The sequence below is a fragment of the Parasteatoda tepidariorum genome, chromosome 6, assembly GCF_982258835.1.
Source record: "Parasteatoda tepidariorum strain Cologne lab strain chromosome 6, Ptep-v5.0, whole genome shotgun sequence".
NCBI lineage: Eukaryota > Metazoa > Arthropoda > Arachnida > Araneae > Theridiidae > Parasteatoda > Parasteatoda tepidariorum.
The window spans coordinates 18,568,891-18,593,940 of NC_141760.1; the positions used below are offsets into that span (position 1 = coordinate 18,568,891).

The following is a 25,050-nucleotide window of genomic DNA, read 5'->3' on the forward strand; positions in this document are numbered from 1 at the left end:
TTGTACAGTGCTTTTACAAGATTTAATGTTTGTCGAAGGAAATTTAAAAAATTATTTAACTTCGATAGTTTCATTTCTTTCATCCATCCAAGCTTCATCGATCATGGCGTATACCGCCTACGCACCACTGGTATCATACAGAGTAATAAATAGGTATAACAAATACTATATATATAAATAATAAATACATGCGTAACATATAATAAATACTGTATAACATGAAAGTTTTAGTACTTTTTTTTTCGACAAAAGGCGAAAATTCTCAATCTTTAACCTGTTGCTCTGAAATTGTAATAGAAATGTTGTAATATCATTATATTGCAAAAAAAAAATTATAATAATTGCAAAATTAATAATAGCTTTTGAATTTCTTCATGCAAAATTCTTTTACTATATGCTCTATCTAGCATTCAAAAAGTTTTTCATATTTGCATCTGAGAAAATTATGTGCATGGAGCAATTTAAATTGTTAACAACATTCAAAATTTCATATTAAGAAAATGCTTTCAACATAATATTTTACAAATATTAATGAATTGTTTTCAAAACATGAGTACATATAAGTTATTTTAGATAATATCACACTGGAAGTATCTGTATATGCATTTCTTCTCACCAAATAAAAAAAGAAAATTGTGATTGAAAAAAAATAACTGTTCAAAAATTATTTTTCAAATAATATTTTCTTTTGTTAAATACTTTTTCAGCATGTAGGCTATCTGTTCATAGAATTTTAATTTCAATGTCAAAGCAGATTTAGAAAAAAAAATATTTTACATCTGCAATTTTTTCATATTTTGCTTTAACTGTTATAAAATAAATACACTCAAAACTGCATATCATCTATGAAATACTAATTATTTACCCTATAGTTGATGCTCTCTATATAATATGTAGAAATATTATGAATGTTTTCAAAAAATGGATAGTTACAAAAGATATTTCAAGTTAATAATCTGCTGCATATGCAATTTCTTCATATTAAAAATATTTTATATAAATAAAAAAAATATTGTATTTGTGAAATAATTATTTCTTGATCAAAAACTGGTGATTTCTTAAAATGTATTCAAATATAAAAACTTTTAAAAAATGAGTACAAGATATTTTGTAAAACAATGGGTTAATCTGGAAATTAGATCTTTCTTAATTGCTTTTACACTGATAGCAATATATTTTATTCTTTGTTTTCCTATTTAGTTTTCCAAAAGAAACAAGACGAGTTTCCTGGATCATCTTGTACATCTTATCCGTTCAATAGTGCATCTATACTTTAAAGTTCGTTTAGGTTATTATTGTAAAAATTTATCTTTAAACAACAAGTCAAGGCGCCAGTTTTTTAAACACCTTGTTAACTTCAGTGGACAATAAATTTGATACTTGGCTATCTTGTTTTTTCTTTCGTGTTTACTAAAATGTTCTAGATGAGATTGTGTGTTTCTTTTAACAATTTTATGTAATTTAAATTATTGTATTTATTGAAAGTCATTTAAATTTTTGGTTGTTTTTTTAATATAATTCCTTAACGTAACTCTCTTGCCTAAAAAGCAGCAAGTATTTATATAATTACTCATTGTATTTTCAAAGTGTTGGCATTTAAATCTTGTATTTTGCAGGATTTCTATGTGCCTTAAAAAGGCTTTAGTATTCATTCTATCTTTTAAAGTTCCTTAAAAGCCTTAAAATTTGTTTCATATGAGCCTCCACCTTCCTCTACTAACGTCTCAATTGCTGTGTCAGAGCTTTAATTTATTATGGAGCATACTTTATAGATAATAATGCCTGGGCATTTATTATAGAGCATTTATTTGCTCACCACTTCATGTATTTTGTGAATGAGATAAAGCATTTCATGAGTGGAGTTTAAACCTCAATTAGAAAATAAATATTCCTATACACTAAGTACTCTGGGTAATTATCTTTAAAAATAAATACACAGTTATTTTACGTTGCTATTTGTAAATTACAGTTTTGTACACTTCGTATGATCAAGTTCTTTGCAAAAGAAAAAGAAATTAAACTTCCCTGCTTAGTAATAAACAGTAGGTTATGGACTAGATTTATTACCCAAGTGTTTATTCTAATAGCTTAATGCCTAGATAAAATATAAAGGAACCTAAGTTCCCGAAAACTGCTGTAAAGTTCTTTTTTTTAATTCAGTTGCAAAATAGAGCTATCTTAAAACGTTATTTTTTGGGAAGAAAAGAAACTAATGTTGAAAAATTGAATGAAAAAAAGGTGTTATGTATTAACAACAAAACTATTTCAATCTCGTTTTCGAAATTTTCCAATCATAAGAGAAAAGGTCAAGAATAACCTAACTCTTCCTCTTAAAACCTGAGCGGCGCCGCTCCTTGCCAATAGGGAAGGGGAGGAATGCCCACTCCTTCTTATTTATAACTCTATGGTATCATAGGACATCCCCTTGTACTATGCTGGACTTTAAATGCGACCGAGGAATACTGCTGCTTTAGCCAGATTTGCAAGTAGCCATCTTGTGTGCCGTACTTTTGAGGGAACCAGAAAGATCTTCAATACTTGCAAAAAATAGTGTGTTCAGCCAGCTTCGCCGGAACATATTCTGGTTTGCCTTGGACATTCTAAGGCGATCGTACCTCAGATCCCCTTTTTCTTGGGGATTTTCTATCGGTCAGCGCCCTTTTGGAGCAAATATCTCATATTAAGAGGATACAAAACAATTCTTTCAGTCATGCCATTCATTTACCCGAATGCTTACACATTCCTTTTTATTTCTCGACGTAAAATATAAGTTTTGTTCAGTAACAAATATTATTGAACCTATACATTTATTTATCTGTGGCACCGAAACTCTATCTGAATTGGCAACACTATAATCATCTATAATAAGCCATTGTGGTGTCTTAAGTAATAATTTAAGTAGTGTTAAATAATCATTTACACGTTAAGTATTTAGTTAGATTCCTTTTGTTAGGTAGTCTTAAGTGATAGATTAAGTTGTGTTGCATAGTTAACTATACGTTAAGAATAATTTTGTGTTTTAATAGAAATAAAAACACAATTTTAATTCTTCTTAAAATGGCTGTAGAAATTATAAATCTTAACGGTTTTCTATCGTATTTCATGACAGTGATAATAATAATTTTGATATTTCCGGTACCTACTATGTTGAAATTTAACGAACTCATACTTGCGGTGGTTTAAGTAATTTAATAGGTGCAGGGAAGAATTTAAATTTTTACTAAAATTCAATACATGATCTCGCAGAGGGCTGGGAAATGTATCTTAACGATCAGTCCAATGCGCGACGAGAAATTTGGTACTTTGGAACTTGTTTGTCTTTAAAGTAATATATTTTAATGAGGGGAACCGGATTAGAATCCCAGCAATGGCTGGTCGATACGAATCCGCATCCGGTTTGCACCGACTATAGTGCTGACGTGAAATATCCTCAGTGGTAGACGGATCATGGATTAGAGTCCCTTTGTCGTCAGGCTAACCGTGAGAGGTTCTCGTGCTCTTATTCTCCATGTAGCGCAAATGCGATTTATTTCCATCAAAAAGTCCTCCACGAAGGTAAATTTTTCCCACTACTAGATCTAGGAGTTCCCTTGTCTTCTGGATTGGGTTCAACATTACAAGGCTAAGGAATCGAACATTAGTAGTCGTAAACCCAAAAATTGGGTTGACTGTTGAAGGACGGTTATAAAATATCGTTATATGTACTATTATTATGTTTTGAGTTGTGTTCAAAAATAATAGGTTGTTAAGAAAGTTGTTGCCTCAAACTTGCAACAATACAGTCCATTTATAGACGTTGGTACAATAAATTTAACTAGCTTTTGATCACGAGTTTGCCCATGCGAAAGTACTTCATTTCAGTTTCAACTATTTTCAAGAAATGTAATTTTATACAGCAAAATTGGTCGACTAATTCCTGAGAAATCAAATTATAAGTATAATACTTTTTTAGAATTCAATTTATCAGGCACTATTCGACCGATTTTGCTAACATTTTGTATTTAGCTATATAAAATTATATTATTTAAAGTGATGCAAAAAATTGCATACCATACAATTCAAACTTTTTTCAAGCATTCTTAAATAGAAAAATATTTACTCAAAGTAACTTTTCGCATGGAATTATGTTTAGATAATTCTTAAATAAAATAATAAATATTTGCTAAAAGTTAATTGAGCATGGAACCATTTAGGGATAAACAAATTTTATAATTATGTGTAAAACAATTTTAATTCACTTAACCCCTTAACGATCGGTTAATTTTCAAGAAAACGGTCATAAAAGTGCCTATTTTTCTTATCCCTGAAAATTGATTAGTGCTTACATCTAGCTTAAAATAAACTATCTGTCTACAATTACCTTAAAAATATCCTGGTACTGCCATCTGGTGTATAAAATGAAAAATAAAATGTTTTCCGGGCAAAAGAAATGAATTAGTTTAATTCTTATTGGCGCATTAGCACTACACTCCAGCTTGGAAATATCACGGGAGCGAAAAATAGAGGGCGAAACCTCACCCCGTCATTTTCAAGGGAGCGAGAAGGAAGGGGTTAAATAGTTATCGAGATATAGCAAATTACGCAATAAGTAAAATTAAAATTAAGGGGTTTAAACTCTGGAGCACTCTCTAATCAAACTATTGGGACCATATTCCGTCGTTGCAACTACCCCCTATATCTTGGGGGTCAGAAACCCGAATCCGTTGAAAATAAGGTATGCTTATTCAGAGAAAGTACGTTTGTGCGTCTGATTTCGTAACTTTTTCACAAATTTTCCTGAGGTTTTAAAAGTCAAAAGGTTTCTGTCAACAAGCTGTCAATTACTCCAGCCTCGAAGAAGGATGTTAGGTTCTATAAAACTGAGTTATGCCAAACTATGCCTTCATCAAAAGACAAGAGTGAGTATGAGTTCAGAATTATGCCAAACTATGCCTGATATTTCATCAAAATAATACCAGAAAAAGTAAACAAAGTATTTTCCTTCATCAGTTATATTGTACAATACAAAATTTACAATTAAATACAAACTTGAGTATTAAATTAAAAAGAAATTATTTTATTCAAAATTTAACTTTTGAGCTACATTCATCTCAGAACTGTGGAGTGAGTAGCTTAAGTATTTAATTCCGATTCCAGAACTTTTCTAGACCACATCCCCACACTGACTGTTGCTCTTTTACTAAATGAAAGTCAAAATGAAATGAAAAATATATTTCTTCATTTACATTTTATATTATAACATAACTAATTTTGTAGTAAGTAGAAATTCTGTATGTTAATATAAATGTTAAAAGTAATTCTGTGATGTTATAATTTAAATAATTGTCATAATAATCATTTGAGTTACAATTTTATTGACATTGTAATACAGTATACTCTCGATATCTCGAAGTCGAAGGGACGCTAAAAAAATTCGAGACAGCGAGTTTTTGTTACAAGTTCAGAACTACTTGTTCTAAAAATTAGAAAAATATATTCTAAAATATTACTCTAAGAAGCAGAGTCATGAAACATAAGAATAATTACTAATCAATATGTATGTAATAATAATTGACTATAAGTCTAAATACAACAATTATAGTTTTATTTTTAAAAGTAAGCCAAAAATAATTATGCATTGAATGGAAAAGAATTGACTTACAATGGAATTACATTAAGATTTTTTCGAAAAAAATTCGACAAAACGAGGTTTTGAGAAGAAACCCTTCGACATAGGAATTAAAATTAACATTAGGTGGATATATAATGCCAAGGAGAAAAATATTTTTTTGACATAGCAAAGTTTTCAAGATATAGAGAGTTGTAAATATTTGTCAAGATAACTTTTAAGACTCTTTATCTTCCTTTAATCTATAAATCTAACTTTCAATTAATCAATCAGCACCACGGCCATGGTACTTTTCTTTAACTCAACTCCTCGGTCCTGGTTTGGATGCCTCATACAAAAGAAAATATAAATTTTTCGTTCACAGTAAAAACACTTTTATAAATATGTTCTGTTATTTAATTAAAAAACAATATAATACAACAATAAAAAAATTATCTCTTCTTTTTATCATATGAATCTTTTCTATAATCATCTCTATCTCTATGTTTGGAATAATGTTTGTCCTCTCTTTCAGTCGAGGAAGACTTAATATTTCGGACACTTCTCGAATACTTAGACGAGTCTCTGTTAGAATTTTCACTATCGTTTTTATACTCATAACTCTTGCGATCTTTTTGATCAATACGTTTTCTGGGATTATTTTGCTCATCATAATGCATACGGTTATTTTTAGAATCATTACTCCAGCGATCTGCTGGATAATTATTCCTACTATGATCTGCAACATCAGTATTTCTGCGATCACCTCGATTATAAGTACTACTGCGGTCACCATTATACTCTCGATCACTTCTTGTATCTCTTTGACCATAATCTTGATACTGAGAGTTCTCATGTCTAGAATATTTTGTGGTGTCTATCTCTCTAGATCGATCTCTCGAAAGTGAGTCTTGATTCTTGGTGTTATTTTCTCTTGATCGAGAGTTGGACTGATGAGCATCTTCACTATTGGAGCTATCATGACGCAGGCGTACAGCACCTTTTATTCTATTTTCAGACATGTATGTATTCCTGGAGGAGTTAGAATGAGAAGTGTCATGTCGTTCATAGCTTGAGGCTTTTCGAACATTTGTCCTTCTACCATCATCTGGAGATGAACAGGCGGAAGAGTCAGACTTGTGCCGATGCTGAGATCTGTGCTTATTATATTGAACATCAGAGGAAAGTCTGTTTTCATCTTTGTTATGGGATGCCTTAGATTTTTTCTGCTTCACATAATTATCATCAGAGTCACTTTCTGATTCTCTCAAATTACGTTTTCGGCTGGAGCTATATTTATCACCAGCATCTTTATTGTGTACAGTAAAGTCACTGGCTAGAGTTCTGCTATGTAATTTTTCAATATTTCTTTCATAACCTTTTTCTCTAGACTGACTCTTTTCATTCACAAAGCTTTCATCAGAAGATTCTCCAGAAGTAGACGATTCACTATCACTAGTTCTACTTTTTTTTGATTTACTAGATTGCTTAGAACTGATTTGAGGCAACTCATATTTATCATATCCCGGATCATGCTTCTCTTTTTTAATTTTTGGTTTTTTGTGAAGGGATTTTACACCTGCCTCCTTTTTATCTTTCTTATGCTTCTTTTTCTCTGCAAAATTAAGAATTATTAAAATTCATTTTAACTTCTTTAACACAAATGTTTGATACAGTACATCTAAATTGTCTTAGCAAACCAATAAACACATTTTTGTTAATTCAGAACAAATTTATTTTATTTTATTTTTAAAAAATCAAGATATTCAAATCTTAAAAATGAAGTTATTTAAAAGACAACTTTTTTAATTATTTCTGCACTAATATGACACAGGAAGTAATATATTTAAAAAAATTACGTATTTGTAAAATAAAATGTTTTGATTGCAATACTTAGAAGCTAAGGCATGAAATACGTTTTTGTTCAGCAATTGATTTACAACACAAAATCATCAAGTTTTTATTTTCCTCACTACATTTATAATTTTTAGGTAATGAGTTCAATTTGATCGGGTAATTTTACTATTTCTTATGTTTTTCATCTTATGATTTCCATTTTTAATAATTATAAGGAAAGAAAAATACTACACAAAATTTTTAGTGTTATCCAAGAAAATAATATCAAGTATTAGGGGTATAGAGAGGGCAATTTTAGACCTTTGTCTTGCTCTCTCAATCGAAAAGGTTTTGCTTTTATGACTTCCGGAGCTGGTACAACCTTAGAAGACGTCAGCTTTGGTTGTCATATTTATCCAATTTTTTTCATAGTCTCAATCGTTTCAATTCCTTTTGGATTCACTGCTAAGCGTGTTTTTCCATTGGAAGTATTATTTTTAATTGCTTTAAAATTTTGAATTCTTTACTTAATATATAATGTCTAGTGAATTATTTATAATCATGAAATCTATAAAATCAACCAGACATAAAAAAAAGATCAAATCAAAACATATAAAGTATCTTGGCAAACTCCTTGGGATGACCCTGGCCTGTAGTGCCAAGAAGAAGAAAAAGTTTTATTTTTCTAAAAGCAGTGAAATACTTTTTTTGACTAACACATTTTATTTATACAAATTATATTTTAAATTACAGTGTATCTTTATGAATTGATGATGTATTAAAACAGAATTTGACCTGTGAAACATTTATAGAAATTTTTTTAAAGAAAAATTTACAATAAACAAAGGTGACCAGTGACTTTATCTAGTAGCAACATCTGCAAAAAACTATGGAATCATCATAGATCTATTGAAAATAACTAAAAATCTGGAAAAGATTTTTTTCCCAATAGAACTATGATTGTTCTACAGCTATCACAATCCAGGCATACATACAAGTTTAATCAAAACTAGCAAAGTACTAAGGACAAAAGTTTATGAAAGCAATAATAAAACATTTAATTAATATTTTCTATTTAATACATCGATATAACAATAAAACTTCAAAACATAAAGATTTGTAGTTATCCACATTTCCGTAATGGAAACAGATATTGAAGGCTCTAGTTTTTAGGGAAAACAGACTGCAAGATAAATTTTAAAAATTATTATAATAACTTTGAAAGATATAGACATTAAATTTTGTATGAAAAAAATTTTTTAAAAAAAAAAACGTTCTACAGGAAATGCCAAAGAAACAGCAAATTAAATTAGATTGAATGAATGATAATTTCCTTTTAATGTATCATAACTTTGCTTTATTGAGAGACATTAATGAAAAAGATAATGTTTAAAAACTTTATCAGTCATCTGATCATGTGTGCAAAAGAATAAACACGTTTGTCATCAATCAACAATAATTATGCATACCCTTTTTAGATTTTTTCTTTTTTGAAGATGCCACTGGAACAGGTGAAGTTTCGTGTTTTATAAGCTTTGGCGCACAGCCCTCTGACTTCAGTTGTTTTGTTAATTCATCATCATGCTCATTATCTTTAGGTGGCTTGTAATTTGAAACATGGTCAACTCTTATTGTTCTGTTGAGTAGCTAAAAAGAAAAATATGACAAGTTAAACTAATTGCCATGCCATTAAGAATATTAGATACCTCATAGGTTTTTAATTTCATTTAATTGTTAAATTTTTGTATTTAATTCTTCAATCATTTTCTCAATAACAATAAAAACATTTAGCTTATTATTCAATGTAGTCATAGAAAAATGCATACCAAATTTCACTTTTAGACTTTCGTTCTTTAACTGCCAACAAAATAGCATGAAAAATTGTAATCAATATATGGTTGTCATAATTTTGTAACATTCTTTTAAATTTTCATTGGTAGGTTATGATTGGTTTGACTTTTGATAAAGTCTATTTTCAATTAATCTTAAATAATGAGATCCTTTCCTGCATATCAAGGTGCCTTTTGTTCCATCCCTTGTGATTTGAACTTGCTCCCAGAAGGTTGGAGGCTTCTCCTTGGTTTCAGGGTTAAAAGAAATAGCAAGATTTTCAAAATTAACAAATAATGAAGGTTTTCATAATTTTTTAATACTCTTAACTTTTGTAAATTGTAAGGAGTCTGCTAAGGTCGCTATCTCTCGCATCATCGTCAAACTCTTAACAAATTTATTTTAGATTTTCTATGTTTCAAAAGAATATTTTTACTCATTTTATTTTGAAATGCCAGTTAGGATGCGAATTGCATCAAAATAGCTACATCAAAAAAACAACTATAAACTAATAAAATTAAAAAAAACTTTTTAAAACTTTTTTAAGAGAGATGTTTTCAGTCATTTTGTTTTGAATGCCGGTTGTGTTGCAAACTGCACCAAAATAGCTATATCAAGAAACCTATACACTAATAAAAAAGTGACTTTTTAACATTTTTAAAATATTAATGACATTTACAGTTTCATTAATAAATTAATTAAAGACATATTAATTAAATAAACTTGATTTTATATAAAATATAAAAATTGAAGATCTGATTACACAATGACAGGTTAAATAAGTAATTTTAGGAACCTCTAATTCTTGAATACAAAAAATATAAGAAATAGAAACTCAGTCAAAAAATATTATAAAAAGTATTTAATATTTATACTGTATTTCAGAAAGAAAAAAAAAACACTAATTTAATCTAAATGTCAATTCAACTACATATAAAAAATATTTTTAAAAAAAACACAGTTATAAAATAGGCAAAAAGAAAATAAATTTAACAACTTATTGAAAAATTAAATCATAGTAATGCATTGAAATTAAAATCAAAATATTGTGTTACTTTAAATAAAGATTTTAACTCTTTGATATCAATTAAAAATCAAAAGATTATTTGTCTGGGAAAAAAATGAATCCACTGGCTTTACAAAAATGTTTTACAGCTTTATAACTCTTTAAGAGTTATAAAAATTCATTGTAATGCTATTACATATTAATCTACAATAATCTACTCACTTCATTATAATCTACTCACTCTATTATCATCTACTCACTCTATTATCATCTACTTACTCTAATATAATTTACTCACTCTATCATAGTCTACTCACTCTATTGTAAATATATTAAATATTTTCAATTCTAAATATTGTGTTACTTTAAATAGAGATTTTAACTCTGACTTTAATTAACAATATAATGAACATTTGTTTAAAGAATGAATCTGCTGTTTTTACAAAAGTACTTTAAGAGTTTCAATGAATTAGATTTAAATTCTTATAATTCTTAAAGCATTGAAAAGTACTTTAAGAGTTACAAGTTAATTTTCATGCTTTAAGAGTCAAATTTCAATGCTTTAAGAATTATAAGAATTTAAATCAAAATTCATTGAAACTCTTAAAGTACTTTTGTACTCGAAGTACTCAGAAATGGAACAAAACATAAAAATGTATTCTCTCACTGTAGCAGGTGTAAATTTAGTTTTTGATCTAACCATAGTTGAAAGCTGATTATATAAGAAATATAAAACATAGAATTTGTCAAAAATTAAAATTTCTAGAAATACGAAAGGCATCTTTTTGATAATTAAGATCTCCCCTCAGACTTCTAATGCTAGTTCACTGCTCTGTTTGATCTATTAAAATATTTTATAGCATATGGCAACATTTGAACAGCTTAAATTTCTTCTTTGAGTTGATAAATGAGTTATAAGAAACAGTTTAAAATTGTAATTAGTATTTAACACAAAATATTTAAAAAGTATCGGCATTTTTATTTTGATTATTATTTCTTTTATTATTTTGAATAAAACAAGATAAAAGTTCATAATGAAATTAATACTAACTTTGATGCCATTAAAGTTATCCACGGCCAAAACTGTACTCTTTTGATTTGCATAACAAAGAAAGCAAAAGCCCTTAATTTTTCCAGTTTTCTTATCTCGAACAAGGTTGATATTTACAATTTCGCCATACCTGAGAAAACAAATACATTATTAGAATAAAGATGTGATGTCATTAATTAGTGAGTAAATAATAGAATTGCTAATGGTCATAAGAAAAAAAAGGTAAAGTGAAAAAGGTAAAAGTTAATTTTCCCCTTTCTTTTTATATAATTGGAGAAAAAAAACATAAAAGAAAAATTCTTTTACCTAGCTTTATCAAATACAAAAATAAAAATTACATATAATATTTAATAATAAAAATTGTTGAGTAATATTGATTATGTTCATAGATCATTTACTACTTAAAACATATTTACTAGACACATTTTAACAACAGAAAGATGTAAAAAGACAAAAATATTTTCCCTCAATTTAAAGAAAAATGTTTAAATCTTGAAAAAAAACGGTACCAACTTTCATTTATTTTTATAACATGCATCACTTATTACAGAATTGAAGTTTTTATTTTCCTCCTGAAAAAAATAAAAGTCCTTATAGCTTTATAAGATTGTGATTGAAGAGTGTCTCATGAATATCTGCAATTACAGTAGAACCTCGATTAAACTTCATAAATAAGGGAATGATACTATATTTGGGACATGAAAATTCCCATGAAAACTAAAGATTAAATGTGTACAAATTTAAGAATATTCTGTTAAATACCTAAGCACAATTAGAAACTTCAATGTAATTTTTTTAGTAAAGACAAAATTTTATTATTTTAATGAAAAAACCTTACATTTATGTTTATTTACTCTTTTTTTAACTTCAAGAAGACAACGAAAGTGTTGCTTCATGAAATGATGGTGGTGAATCTGAAAATTCACAGTCTTCTTTATCAGTACCAGATTTCATAATTTCATCTATTGACATTGCCTCTGATTCACAAGTCATCACATTATTATCATTATTGACTTATGATTGTGAATACCCCATAAAGTTGTTATCTGGATCAGCATTCTGTTCTGAAATGCTGTCAGTATTATTCTCAGTCAAAACTGATCTAAAACTAACTTTCTTTTAAACATGTAAGTTTTCCGATCTTTTTCTGGAACTTCAGTATTCCAAGGTTATAGTATTAGTTGATGCTCTAAATGCCAGTATTTTTTTACATTATGGATATAGAATGGAACCAAGCATACTAAAAGCAGAAAATCGTTATTTATGGCTGAGGTTAAATCCTAGTTTTACTGTAATAATGTTGTAACAAAATAAAAGAATAGCATAACAGTTAACAATCAAAGGTTAAGGTTAGGAATTAAAATTGGAAAACTAAAAAATAATGACAATGTGAGAAACATCAAAAATGTAATGACTCCCTAATTTAAATATTTTTTAAATCAGGAGATAGCATAAGATCGAGAAACAGAAAAATAAAACTAAAGTAAAAGTCAGTCATAAAGCAGTTAAAAAATACATAGCTTTTAAGACAAAAAGAAAATACCATTACATTATAAATGCTTAACATTGAAGTATTTCAACAATTCTGATTCTTAAAAAAAATTTGCTAATACATTAGAATACATCTTTTTTGAGCATATGAAAAAATGTATATTATAAAATTAAAAAAAATATTGAAAAAATGGCTTGTTGCATTTCTGCAACTTTCTAAATAAATGAAGTTTCAAATATTCCAAAATTGCAATTCAATACACTTGAGTTCATATTCAATACACATAAAATACAATTTGAGTAATATTTCTGAAACAAACATGAGCAACTTTGTAAGCAACAAACTGAACTTGAATTCTAAAACTCACATCAGTATCTCCATGTAGTAGAAAAAAGTTGAACAATTATTGTGTTAAGAATAATGTTACAGGATTAAAATAATCAACGAAATCGTCAAATCTCTCTTGCTAAAATACTTTTTGTATTTGTTTTAGATATGCAACACAGTGACATAAAGGGTTAATGAATTCAATTGTCCATTAAATCAAAGCTTTTTTAAACATTTCATAACGAAATTTGTAACCTTAAATTCCTGTACTTGGCTATAATACTTAAGGCTAAGGTAACCTTAAATATATGTACAGTCCGCAAAAAAAAAAAGATATCACCCTGAATAACTTTCGTTCTAATGATCCGATTTTCACGAACTAAGTGTCAATCTTAATGGTTCCTGGGGGTGACCTCAAATATGCTAATTAATTAGTGCTAACTATTAATTAAGTTACGAAATCAGACACAAAAACGTACTTTCTCTGAATAAACATATATTTTTTTTTACATATTTGGAATCTAGACACTTGAATTAGGGGGGGTAGACAAAATTTTAAAACAATTGGGTCGTAAATTGGGTTGCAATAAAGGTTTATATATTTGGCGATAGTCCAGAAAACCGCCAAAAAAAGTCGCCTGCGCAAATAAATATTTTAAGATAACCCTTGACTGATTCAAAAGAGAAACGCTTAATTTTACTAGGTTGCTAGGCAACCAATTTCTGACTGTAAAAAAGTTGAAATAATGTTTTGTGATTGCTCTGAGAGGTTTAATTAATAGTTAATAGAAAACACCTCGAAGTTTCTAGGCAATAGACAATTTTTAAGTTCATTTATGTCCAAAAAGCAAAAATAAATAAATAAATAAATAAAATTAAAAATTATTTTAATCTCTTTTGAAAAGAAAATTTGAATCGATTTATAAGTTTTCAGAATTTAAATACATGAACTTTTTATCTGATATTATTTAGATTATGCTATTTTTGCTATGTTTATTCGAGGATTTCATACTAAAATCAAATTAACATAACTTATAATAGCTATATACAAAATTTTAGGGATAATGATTTTTACAGCTTTAATCGAGTCTTCTAGGCATGAAAGTTTGAAGGAAAAAAAAGTGCATGAAAAATAAAATGTAGATTGTATAGTAATTCTAATGCACATTCACAAGGTTTTCTGTAATTTACGATTTCTTTTTTCTATAACTCAATGAATTGCTGAATGTTTAGTGGCATTTTAAAAACATTGAAATATGTTATGTTTAAGAATAAGATATAGAAATATTATGTTGCATATTGTATGATTCATTGTTTAAAAAATTGCTTCATTTTGCTAGATATTTACGTTACATGGTTTTCTTTGGATAAAGATGATTAGCAAATAGCATCCACATGTTTCGATACATTCTGAAACTTACGTTCGCAAATTCACCATAAAATGTCGCACAGCATATTCTTCAATTACGATAAGCTACATTTACCACCAAATACTGCTACTATGATTATTTTTGTTATATATATATCAGATATATATATATATATATATATATATATATATATATATATATATATATATATATATATATAACGTCGTTGCCGAGTGGAAGGATTAAAACAGGTCATAGGTCGGGAAGGAGGGTACAAAATTTATTTATTAATTATTAGACAAGAGCAGTCATGAGAATGAGTGAAAGTGCACATGAAAAGTTGCGCTCCTTGGTTATATGTTAGAGAAAATCTTGCAAAGTAAAATCCGTAATATGTCTTAATTTAGGGAAAGAGGGAACTCTTAGTAGTTGCTATTGGTTTATGAAATAGATCGAACGTTTCCCACACAAGAGCAAAGGGAAAAATGTCCTGCTCTTAATTAAATGCATACTTGAGCCAAAAACAGATTTAAGAACAGGATGTGGTTTTTAAAAGTGTGAGAAAGTATTTCGTTTAGAATAATTAATTAGGATGAAGTTTTATAGCAAAGAAACTAACATAAAAAGATTAATTGAAGCTTTTTATGTTACATATATATATATATATATATATATATCTGGTATGATACTCTCTTTTTAAACAGAGCTCGTAAGGCCCTTAAGATACTGAAATGGGGGCACGAAAACTTAAAAGATTTTTTTTTTCCTAATGCCCGCCTGTGTTAACATCAGTCAATTCAGGCATCTACAGGGCGACAGATATCTGTGTGGCCTAAGGATTCCTAACGAGCATCAAACATTCTCAAAATTAAGTGTTCATTCACTGGAAAATTTAGTGTTTATTCAATTTAAGAACTGTTCCTTCACTTGGTTATCTTACTACTTATTATTTAAACCACCAAAAGCTTAAAACAATATTATGTAAGTTATCTAAATTTTTTTTACATAATTTGCATTTAATAACAAATATGTTGACATGCATTTAATAACAAATACGTCATTTAGCTAAAATTACAAATTTTGAAATTTTTATGATTTTTTTTTAAAGACAAGCTAAGCTTAAGTATTCCTTCACTGGTTAGTTTACCCTATAAGATTTTGAGAAATTTGCGATGTTGTGAGAGATGCTTAAAAATGTTGACTGCGTATTTTTATTAATATTTATAAAATATATATTCAAGAAATTTATGAATATTTTATTCCAAATTTATTCATTCGTATGTATATTATTGAAATTTTATCAGTTATTGAGAAAAAAAAATCACATTAAAGAAGCACAATCTGTTGTATAATCATATTCTATCAGAAGCATGCTTTTATAGAACTCCACATTCTCTGAATAAAATGTATTTTATTCAATAAAATGTTTTATTCAAATTTCTTTACTAAATTGCAAATAGAATTTTAGACGACTAAAGAAGAAACATCGTATTTTATAGCTTAAAAAAATAAAAATGAAAAGATAAGCAAACGATTATTAGCGAAAAAAATATGAATGAAATTTTATGTTAAGCGCGCGAAGTCAAGTTCCTCGCAAGTTTATCACATTTTAATATTAATCGCTCCATTTAATCATTTCTTCATTGTCGCCAAATTATTTTTTTAAAAATAATTAATTTTAATTTTTCTCAGCTTCTAATAAATAAAAACAGTTGAAACTTTAGATTTTTCAATTGAAAAATATGTAGATTAATATGGTATAAAAAAATTCATACCTTATAATTCAAAAATTTTTCATCCTTAATTTAATTAAATAATAAAAAATAATTAACAATTATTAAAAATTATTTTTTTCGTGAAATTATCTTTGGGTAAATGAGTTTTATGACTGGGTGAAATTTTCTTCGAATTGCTTTATTAGTTTTTAAAATATGACTAAAAAAGTAAAAAGTGAAATTAACATTAAGGGGTACAAACTTTGAATTGCTCTCCTGACCAAACTATGGGGACCATATTTCCCAGATTGCGGCTACCCCCTATATTTTGAAGGTTAAGAATCCAAATATGTAAGAAAAAATATATGTTTATTCAGAGAAAGTACGTTTTTGTGTCTGATTTCGTAACTTAATTAATAGTTAGCACTAATTAATTAGCATATTTGAGGTCACCCCCAGGAACCATTAAGATTAACACTTAGTTCGTGAAAATCCGATCATTAGAACGAAAATTATTCAGGGTGATATCTTTTTTTTTTTGCCGACTGTACTTCAGGTTACAACATACCTTTAACATATACCCAAATAGAATTAATGAATTTTAAATTAAAATAAGAAAATAAAGGTAAAAATGGATATTACATTAAAACTAAAGTATATATAATATTAACCAATTAGCTGTTACTTTTACAAACGAAAAAATAAATATCTAAAATACATACTGAGAAAATACAGCTAAAACATCTCCCTCAGTCAATCCATATGCTAAGCCTCCTATAAAAATCCAAGCACTGTCTTTATAGATGTCGTGCCATGATTTTTTGTCAGTTGTCCCTTTTGATAGTTCAATTTCATTCAGCTTAGTTATATTCTTCACATTTCTAAAAATATTTAAAAATAAATGCAAACAAAACTTATGCAAAATAAATATAAAATAAATAAAGCACAAAGCTTTCACCTCATTTATAGCACAGAATACATTAAGATAGAAAATGTTTTTACATAAAATATATATAACATGAAATATATACTATTTTTCAGAGTAAAACGTTTTTATATATATCTATCTAAAATTAACAAGGAAAGAAAGTAAAGAAATGGCTTTTTTTCACATTGAAATTTGTGTTTAGAATGCTAGAATAGACCCTCTAGAGAGACGAATGCTTCCAGGGTAATTTTTGCAGTTTCGTCTTTAAGTTCAATTAGAACCACTGGTAATACTTGTTTATTTAATGACAAATCTGAGACTAAAAATCATACAAAAAAAAAGCAATCAGAATTATTGCTGTGTTCTACATTTCAATTTTCCTGCCAAAGACTGCCTTGAATTAAGAGTAAATATCAGTTTTGAACGGGATAATAACAATTTTTTAACCAATTTAACATTTGTTTTTCCTGGTACGTAGTTTTAAGTTTATATACATAAAAGCTGTTTAAGTTGTTAGAAACTAATAAGTAGTAGGTTTTATAAGTTTTGGTTTGGTAGGCCTATATAAGTTTTGGTTTTATTTCATAATTTGTAAACACAAAATTCAGGTTTTATTTTGCACTGAAGTAAAGTTCAATAATATTTTGGTGTGCCTTATTCTGATTCCCCCGATGTACCTTGTAAATAATATTAATTTTATTGCATAAGACATTTTAGATTTTATTGTCTTTAATCAAGTTATTTTTTAAACAATCATTCATCCTTACTAAATCGCGGTTTTATTTAACTATAGTTGCATTCATATATTAACTGAGTTGTTGTTGTCAGCACATTATAAGAATAGAAAATTTCAATAAAAAAGAAATGTTTGAAAATTGGGCAAGACGATATTCTTAATATTTGATTGTAGGGATCTGAAAGGCCTGAGATTTTATTCAGATCATTGATAAACACACTGATTGACATATTAATTAAATGTTGTTGTTGCTAATTCCCATCTGGTCTGACGGGGTCAGACCAGATCAATGAATCCGTTATAAGTAATTAAATGTTATAAGTAAATACAATATCTGAATAAATTTTTAACATGTGTAGAACATAGATTACAGATTGTATTTTTTACTTACGTCAGAGGATTCATTTTGATTTATTTTTCAAGAAAAAACAATCCTCTATGGTGTTTGTTTATACCTCTGGCTTTTACACAACGAGTAAGCTTTTACACAAATAGAAATCTTCCCGTTGACATTTTTGATCTGTAACACTCTATTTGTCGAGTTTATTCAGTTTTTTTACATAAATAATTAGTAAAATTACAGAATTGCTCTAGTTAAAGCTGAAAAAATGCACTACGTTCAACCAGAACCAGTACTGTGAGTCTACAAAAGCTCAGGTACTGATTACATCGTTAAATTTTATCTTCTTTAGGAACATTCTCTAGACAGTGATCTTAATCGTAACAGAAATAGGTAGCGAAAAACTACTTAAATAAACAAACTATTATCTTTAGCTTATTTAAAGTTTTATTTCCTAAGAATTTAAAGTTAATATATATATCTTAATTTTTATAATTTATACTTAAATAATGCCAGTATATGATGTAGATGATGTTGTAAAAAAGGATAATAAGCCTTGTTCAGGCGTTAAACAGGATTTAATCCAGTGTCTAAAAGCTACGGATTGTGTTAAAATAGTAAGTATTTAAATGTAAATCTCTTAAAAATTGTTGGGAAGACAATCGACTCTTCACTGATGTTTCTAATTATTAACTATATACTCAATTCATGTAAAATTTTAACATATGCCCGCGAATAAGTTATTTTTATATTTTATGTTAATTATTTTATGATTTAAAAAAGAAAGTATATATTATTTAATTAAGCATTTTAAATCATTTAAGGGGAGTTTCCCTTTGATTTTTGAATAAAATTATAAATAAATTTTTATTTGTTTCTTTATATTTAATTTAACATTATTGTGAACTATTTCTGTAAATATAATTACATTTTGTTTGTTACACTTTGTATAACAAACTAATGCAATCTTAAAAAGATAAAGGAAATGAAAGCTTATGTTTCGTATTATTAAGGAAAAGAAGACTCCCAAGGAATGCTTGATGTCATATCACCATTCAGTACCACAAGAATGTCATGCTTTAAGGAATTTATATTTTGAATGCAGAAGATCTTTGGTAATTATTTTATTATTTGTAACTTTATTACTATTGAGATGCCTGAAATAAAATAAGAAGTGGAAGTGTCATATTTATGGAGACGGTGAAATTTTAAATAATTTATGGATACAGATAACAAAATAATAAAAGTGTATATATATATAATATATATATACTACACTTTTACTAATATGAAAACATTAATTTGCATTTTATCTATCATGTGTTTAAATTTCCCTCTTCTTGCTTTTAAATTTTCTCAAAAACTTACATACTTGGCTGACATTTTTTTTAATGTATAAATAATTAAATATTTGTCACCAATGTGTTCAAGAATTAAATATTCATCACAATGTCAAGTGCTACCTTTTTCAGTGTGCATTATAAACTCCAAGCTATAAACCACATTCACAGCTTCAAATTTCCAAAATTCAACTTATTGTGTTAATATCTGCTAGTGAAGTCTCAAGGTGTTTTTTTTTTCTCTTTCACACTGTTCAGCTGCCCGTTGTCACCAAGACACATTTCCAAACTTTTTAAGTAATTTAGTATAGAGATAAATACATTATTCTACTATGATATGACTGTAAACTTGAATATAAATTGTCATTATTTTAGAATAATTTGTATATTTTGCTCCAAAAATTATGTACATATCCCCAATTTTTGAGTAATTACTGTCCCAAACAAGAAAAGTACCAATAAAACACTAAAGATGATGCTAGTTGAAAAAAATATAACTTCCAGGTTACAAAGAACAATCTTCTCTACAGAACAATACTATTTCTTATAGGATCAATATTCAATAAGCTTAATTTCATCTTAATCTAATCTGTGAATGACTTTACTAACCCCTTCATTTTCTTCTAAGAAATTGCAAGCACTTGAAAAAGTTCATAATATATTCAAAAAATAATAATTTTCTTTTATAAATTGTATTGAGGATAGTTTAGTAAAAGAAATAAAATAGTTTTTGCTGTCCCTACCTGAAATACACTTAATGAGGACAGTAATTAAACCTGAAAATCTATAATTATTGTACTATTTGAAAAACTTTAAATGTGTTTGATTCATTTAGTTCTATTATTACATTTTTAATTTCTTTCTTAGCATTTTTGTATTCTTCTTTTACTGTTATTTAGAATTGAATAATTACTCTTATTAAGATTTTACAGTAATTACATTATTTAATGTAATTACAGTCATTAAATTTCCACTTTTTCCAAGTTTTTTCATTGCTGGGTGTTGATTTGTATACTTAAATATATGGTCCTAATGTAAAAATTATCAACATTAAGTTAGCTATGAGGTGAATTTTTCTTAATTGCTTTCGTTAAAAGTTAATGTTTGAGAAAAATTAATAACGGGAGCTCCGTTAAGAGGTTGACCATTCTCTGTTCCACAGTTTAATGGTCGTTATTGGAGGTTAACTTTATTGACTTATCGAAGATACATGATTTTCCTTTAACGATTTTAATTTTAGTCAGTGTCATTTTCTTAGTGCAGAAATCCCTCTTCTGTTTGGCTTCATGAAAAGACGGATTGATGAATAAAATTTAGCCCCTAAAAAAATCATCCCAACTGATATAATTATGTGTAAAAACAAATTTACCAATTATGAATCATAAAGCTATTTTAAATAAATAAACAATTATGTTTTTTGGTTTAAGATTGCATTTAATTTTTTATCATAAAAATTAGTTAGCTTTAAAAGGTGAGAAGAGATTAGTATATTTGAGATACTTGTTTTTTTTCTAAAATAACTTTTTTTCTAATTTAACTTTTAACTCTAAGAGTAAATCACTAATAGCTAATCACAAAAGGGTTAGATTTAATTTATTTAATACCAGTTTTAGTTCTTTTCCTAAAGGTACTTTTATTGATTATGATTTATCTAGAAAAATTAAAAATCTTAAGGATAAATTCATTGTTACTGTTGTAGATAAAGCTTCAAATAATTTTTGTATTATGTGTAAATATTTTTTTAAAAAATTGATTATTGGAGAATATAATGCAAATAATACCTATTTAAAGTTAAAAGAAGATAAAAAAGTTATTGAAAAAAGAATTATTGCATTTAGTAAAAAATTAAAATTTAAATTAAATAGGATTACATTTCCATATTTATTTCCAATAGTTAAATTTCATAAAAATCCAATTAAATTTAGGTTTATAGCATGTGGTACTAATAGTTATAATTCTGATATTTGTAAAAGGTTTTTTTGTTTTTTAAAAATTATTTTGCTTAAAATTAAAAAAGAGAAAAATATTATTATTGAAAGTAATGTTGAAGTTTTGGATTTTATTAAAAGTAATGATATTTCCAGCATTAACACTTTTGATTTTGAAAATTTGTATACCAGCATACCACATGAAAAAATTATTGAGATTTGTGAAGGTATTTATGACAAGTATTTATTTGATGAAAAAATTGATAGGTTTAACTGGTTAGATTTATGCAAGTTTAATCTTTTTGAGAATGTTCTTTTTAATGGTTTAGATTTTTATAAACAAATTATTGGAATTCCACAAGGCAATTCCTTTTCTGGGGCTTTTGCCAACATTTTTTTGCACTTTTTTGAGGCTAAATTTCTTGAACATAAAGTACTTAATGCTTTCCGATACATTGATGATTTGATTTTGTTTAATTGTGACGATTTTAATTTTATTTATACAATTTATCCTGGTGATTTGGTCCTGAAAAAAACTAATGAAAATTGCTTTAATATTGAATATTTAGATTTTAAAATTGATATTGTTAACAATTTTATTAAAATTGGTGTGTTTGATAAAAGAAAAGCCTTTAATTTTAATGTTATTTTTTTCTGCAACTTTAAAACTAATTTGTGTAGTAAAATATTCAAAAATCTTGTTTTTTCGCAATTAGTTAGGATCAAGAAAATTTGTAATAATGTTGAAAGTTTTCGAGAAGCTGTGGATAATTTTTTAAATAATTTGAGTAAAAATGATTTTCCTTTTAATTTTTGTAATGTTAATTTTTTAATTAAAAAAATGATTGATGGTTTTTAGGTTTTTTTTATATTTTTTCTTTTAACAGGGCGCAATTCTAGTCTTAACTGAGCAGCCCCAGTTAAGCATTCTATTAATTTATCTACGTATCTCCTTCTCCTGACCTTTTCATATCATTTTTAAACTTTTACTGCGCATTATTATAGGGGGCGTTGTTTTTCAGTTTTTAGTGTTTTCTTTTCCTCCGCTTTTGAAGTTGATTCTTGACCTGTGACTGTGAGTTTTTAATTTTCTGATGATTTTTATTGATTTTCTTTTTGTAATTTGTTTATTCTTTTGAATGTATCTTGTTTTTCCTGGACCTCTATACAAAACCATCGGGGTACTGAGGGAGATATTTTAAGCTTTTGCTTCTCCCTCAAATAGAAATGGTTTTGTTTTTAATGGCTACCGGGGCCGGTACCCCCTGAAGACGTCGGCTTCGGTGGTCGTATTTTTGTTTTATTTCATTTGTTTTGTATTGATACTTTTTTCTGAAATTTCTGCTGCTTTTTAGCACGTTTTTTTCAAAGAAGTTTTTTCCTTTTGATCTTAATTATTTGTGTTTTCTTTCAGTATCACTAATAGCATGTCTTTAGTGCACTCTGATTGCAACATGAGGTTGTATCGTCAAAAAGAGCTCTCTAAATAAGAGCCTCACATAAATATTTTCAATGCATTTTAATCTAATCTACTTGTTTTCTTAATTTTTTTGTTTTGATAATTTTTTCGTATTTCCTTAATTGACTTTTTTCACATTTGGTGCAGATTTTTGGGAGAGGTTGTAATGGTCTCTCTTAAATGTTTTCTTCTACACAAAGTCAATGAAAAAAAGTCTATGGAAGTGGTCGCTACATAGAGGTGGTCTTTCCTGGAGATTGCCCTGTATTATTAATATCTTTCGCAAAACGCTTCCAACTTACATGAAAGATAAATTCTAGAGCCTCTTCTAAGACTAAAACTGTCGGACATTGAAATGAATTTTGAACTTTTGGGATTTGCTATCAAAAATATGCAATAACCTTCATATCTACATTTATTTAAACTGAACATAAAAGGTAGAAATGTGAATGGCTTCTAACTTACAAGTACTTTAGCTAAACAAAACAGGAAAACTTGAATTAATTTGAAAGAAGTAATGTTTTTTTAATTAGAATTGTAATTGAAATTTAGCTTAATTTTTTGAATAAAAGAAAATATGGTTTCTGAAACATTTTAATCAAAACTCTTAAGGTGCAAAAAATTATTTTCAAACATTTTCATCAGTAGCTCGACAGTCCTGGGTGGGTCTTTCTCAAGAAGACTGCACCAGTCCTTTCTTCTGCGTGCCACGGCTTTCCAGTCTCTGACCTTGATTGTGGTAAAGTCTCTTTGGAGGCAATCCACCCATCTCAGACGGGGTCTGCCTTTCCTTCTAACTCCAGTTGCCCTTGCCAAAAAGATTATTTTGGTTGTTCTTGTCAAACATTATTGTCAAAAATTATTGTAAAATATCTTGAAAATTTATTTCTTTTACTATAACGAGTTTTGATATGACTATACTTAAATTGTTATTATGGCATAAGTAAAGCTTAATAAATAGCTTAAAATTTAGTTTTATCTGGAAAATATTTATTATAAAATTTTATTTGATCAGAGTTAAAAAGAAATAAAATATTTTATTGGAACTGTTATATTAAAAAAAAAGTATGTTGTTAAATCAATAAAACTGCATGACAAAAATCCATGTTTTACAGTGTTTGATTATATACAGATTCTCAGAGTTCTATTTATAGATTTTAAAACAAGTTTATATTCTCTTTATTAACTTTTTATGTTCTCAATTCTAAGCAGCTTGCAATAATAATCTTAACAATTTTATTCTTTTTTCAGCTAGACAATAGAACAAGATTTAGAGGTCATAAAGGTTATTAATAATGAAGAATTTATACAAGTAGCATTGAGAAAGAACTGTAAATATCTTTTATAAAATTAACATGTTAGTTTTTTGTTTGAAATTCTCATTTGTACATTGTTAATAAGAAATAAAGTTAGATTTAACAAATTGTGTCCATAGTAATATAAATTTTTCTTTCTGTTGCAAATTTAATTTTATTTCATTCTAGTAACTGATGTTTTAATATTTGAACACAAATGTGGTTAAATCTATTGAACATTTTACAGGATAGTTTATTTGTAATAGATAAATTATTTTGTTATACAATTTATTTCTATTCCTGTCCTTATTTTTATTGCTTATTCTAATGATGGACTTTGTTTGTCCAAAACATAGGACTGAATTTGTTAAAATGTTAACTCTCAATTTTGTTGTTATATAAAATGCATAAAATATGGTTCACCTAAATTTTACAACTTCTTAAGTTATGGTTGTTCTTTGTTATGTAAAAAAAAAAACAATAATAGTCTTCTATACAATATAAAATCCACTTTACTTTGGATGAACAATAATATATTTAAAGTATTAGCAGGTTTCTGTAATTTTGGAAATAAAAAAAATTAAGCTTTGTTATTAATCCCCCAAAATGGATTAAAAAAGCTAAATTTAGATCAAAATCTCAAAAAACACAAAAGGTTCTCTAAAAATCTAGTCTAAGGTTATTGACATCATAAAATAAAATTTAAGGTAGTTTACTTGATGTGCTAGGGATTTTATAAGAAATTTAAGGTAAAATTTAATACAGGATGCTTGAGCAGCCCTAAACATGGTGCAGATCCTAAAATCCTTT

The 25,050-nt window shown here is 27.3% G+C and overlaps 2 protein-coding genes across 2 annotated transcripts; one reads left to right on the forward strand and one right to left on the reverse strand.

The window, feature by feature from the left end:
- Window positions 1-5,567: 5,567 nt before the first annotated feature.
- On the reverse strand, window positions 5,568-18,579 carry LOC107454088 (uncharacterized). The gene is made up of 5 exons (XM_016071143.4): window positions 18,270-18,579; window positions 16,937-17,095; window positions 11,311-11,440; window positions 8,893-9,070; window positions 5,568-7,202 (listed from the first exon to the last, which is right to left on the reverse strand). Exons 1-5 carry the CDS (start codon window positions 18,281-18,283, stop codon window positions 6,040-6,042), a joined length of 1,644 nt encoding a protein of 547 aa, XP_015926629.2. The 5' UTR covers window positions 18,284-18,579; the 3' UTR covers window positions 5,568-6,039.
- On the forward strand, window positions 18,566-24,368 carry LOC107454089 (cytochrome c oxidase assembly factor 5). Its single transcript, XM_016071144.4, has 3 exons — window positions 18,566-18,835; window positions 19,232-19,333; window positions 24,197-24,368. Exons 1-3 carry the CDS (start codon window positions 18,728-18,730, stop codon window positions 24,236-24,238), a joined length of 252 nt encoding a protein of 83 aa, XP_015926630.1. The 5' UTR covers window positions 18,566-18,727; the 3' UTR covers window positions 24,239-24,368.
- Window positions 24,369-25,050: the final 682 nt, after the last annotated feature.

Bases quoted from the DNA above. Each gene is read 5' to 3' on its own strand.
- LOC107454089 (XM_016071144.4), top strand. From the start codon at position 18,728: ATGCCAGTATATGATGTAGATGATGTTGTAAAAAAGGATAATAAGCCT. The intron at 18,836-19,231 runs GTAAGTATTTAA...CGTATTATTAAG, and splicing joins CTACGGATTGTGTTAAAATA to GAAAAGAAGACTCCCAAGGA. The intron at 19,334-24,196 runs GTAATTATTTTA...TTCTTTTTTCAG, and splicing joins TTGAATGCAGAAGATCTTTG to CTAGACAATAGAACAAGATT.
- LOC107454088 (XM_016071143.4), bottom strand. The intron at 9,071-11,310 runs GTTAGTATTAAT...TTTTCTTTTTAG, and splicing joins ATAACTTTAATGGCATCAAA to CTACTCAACAGAACAATAAG. The intron at 7,203-8,892 runs GTATGCATAATT...TTAATTTTGCAG, and splicing joins AAAGAAAAAATCTAAAAAGG to AGAAAAAGAAGCATAAGAAA.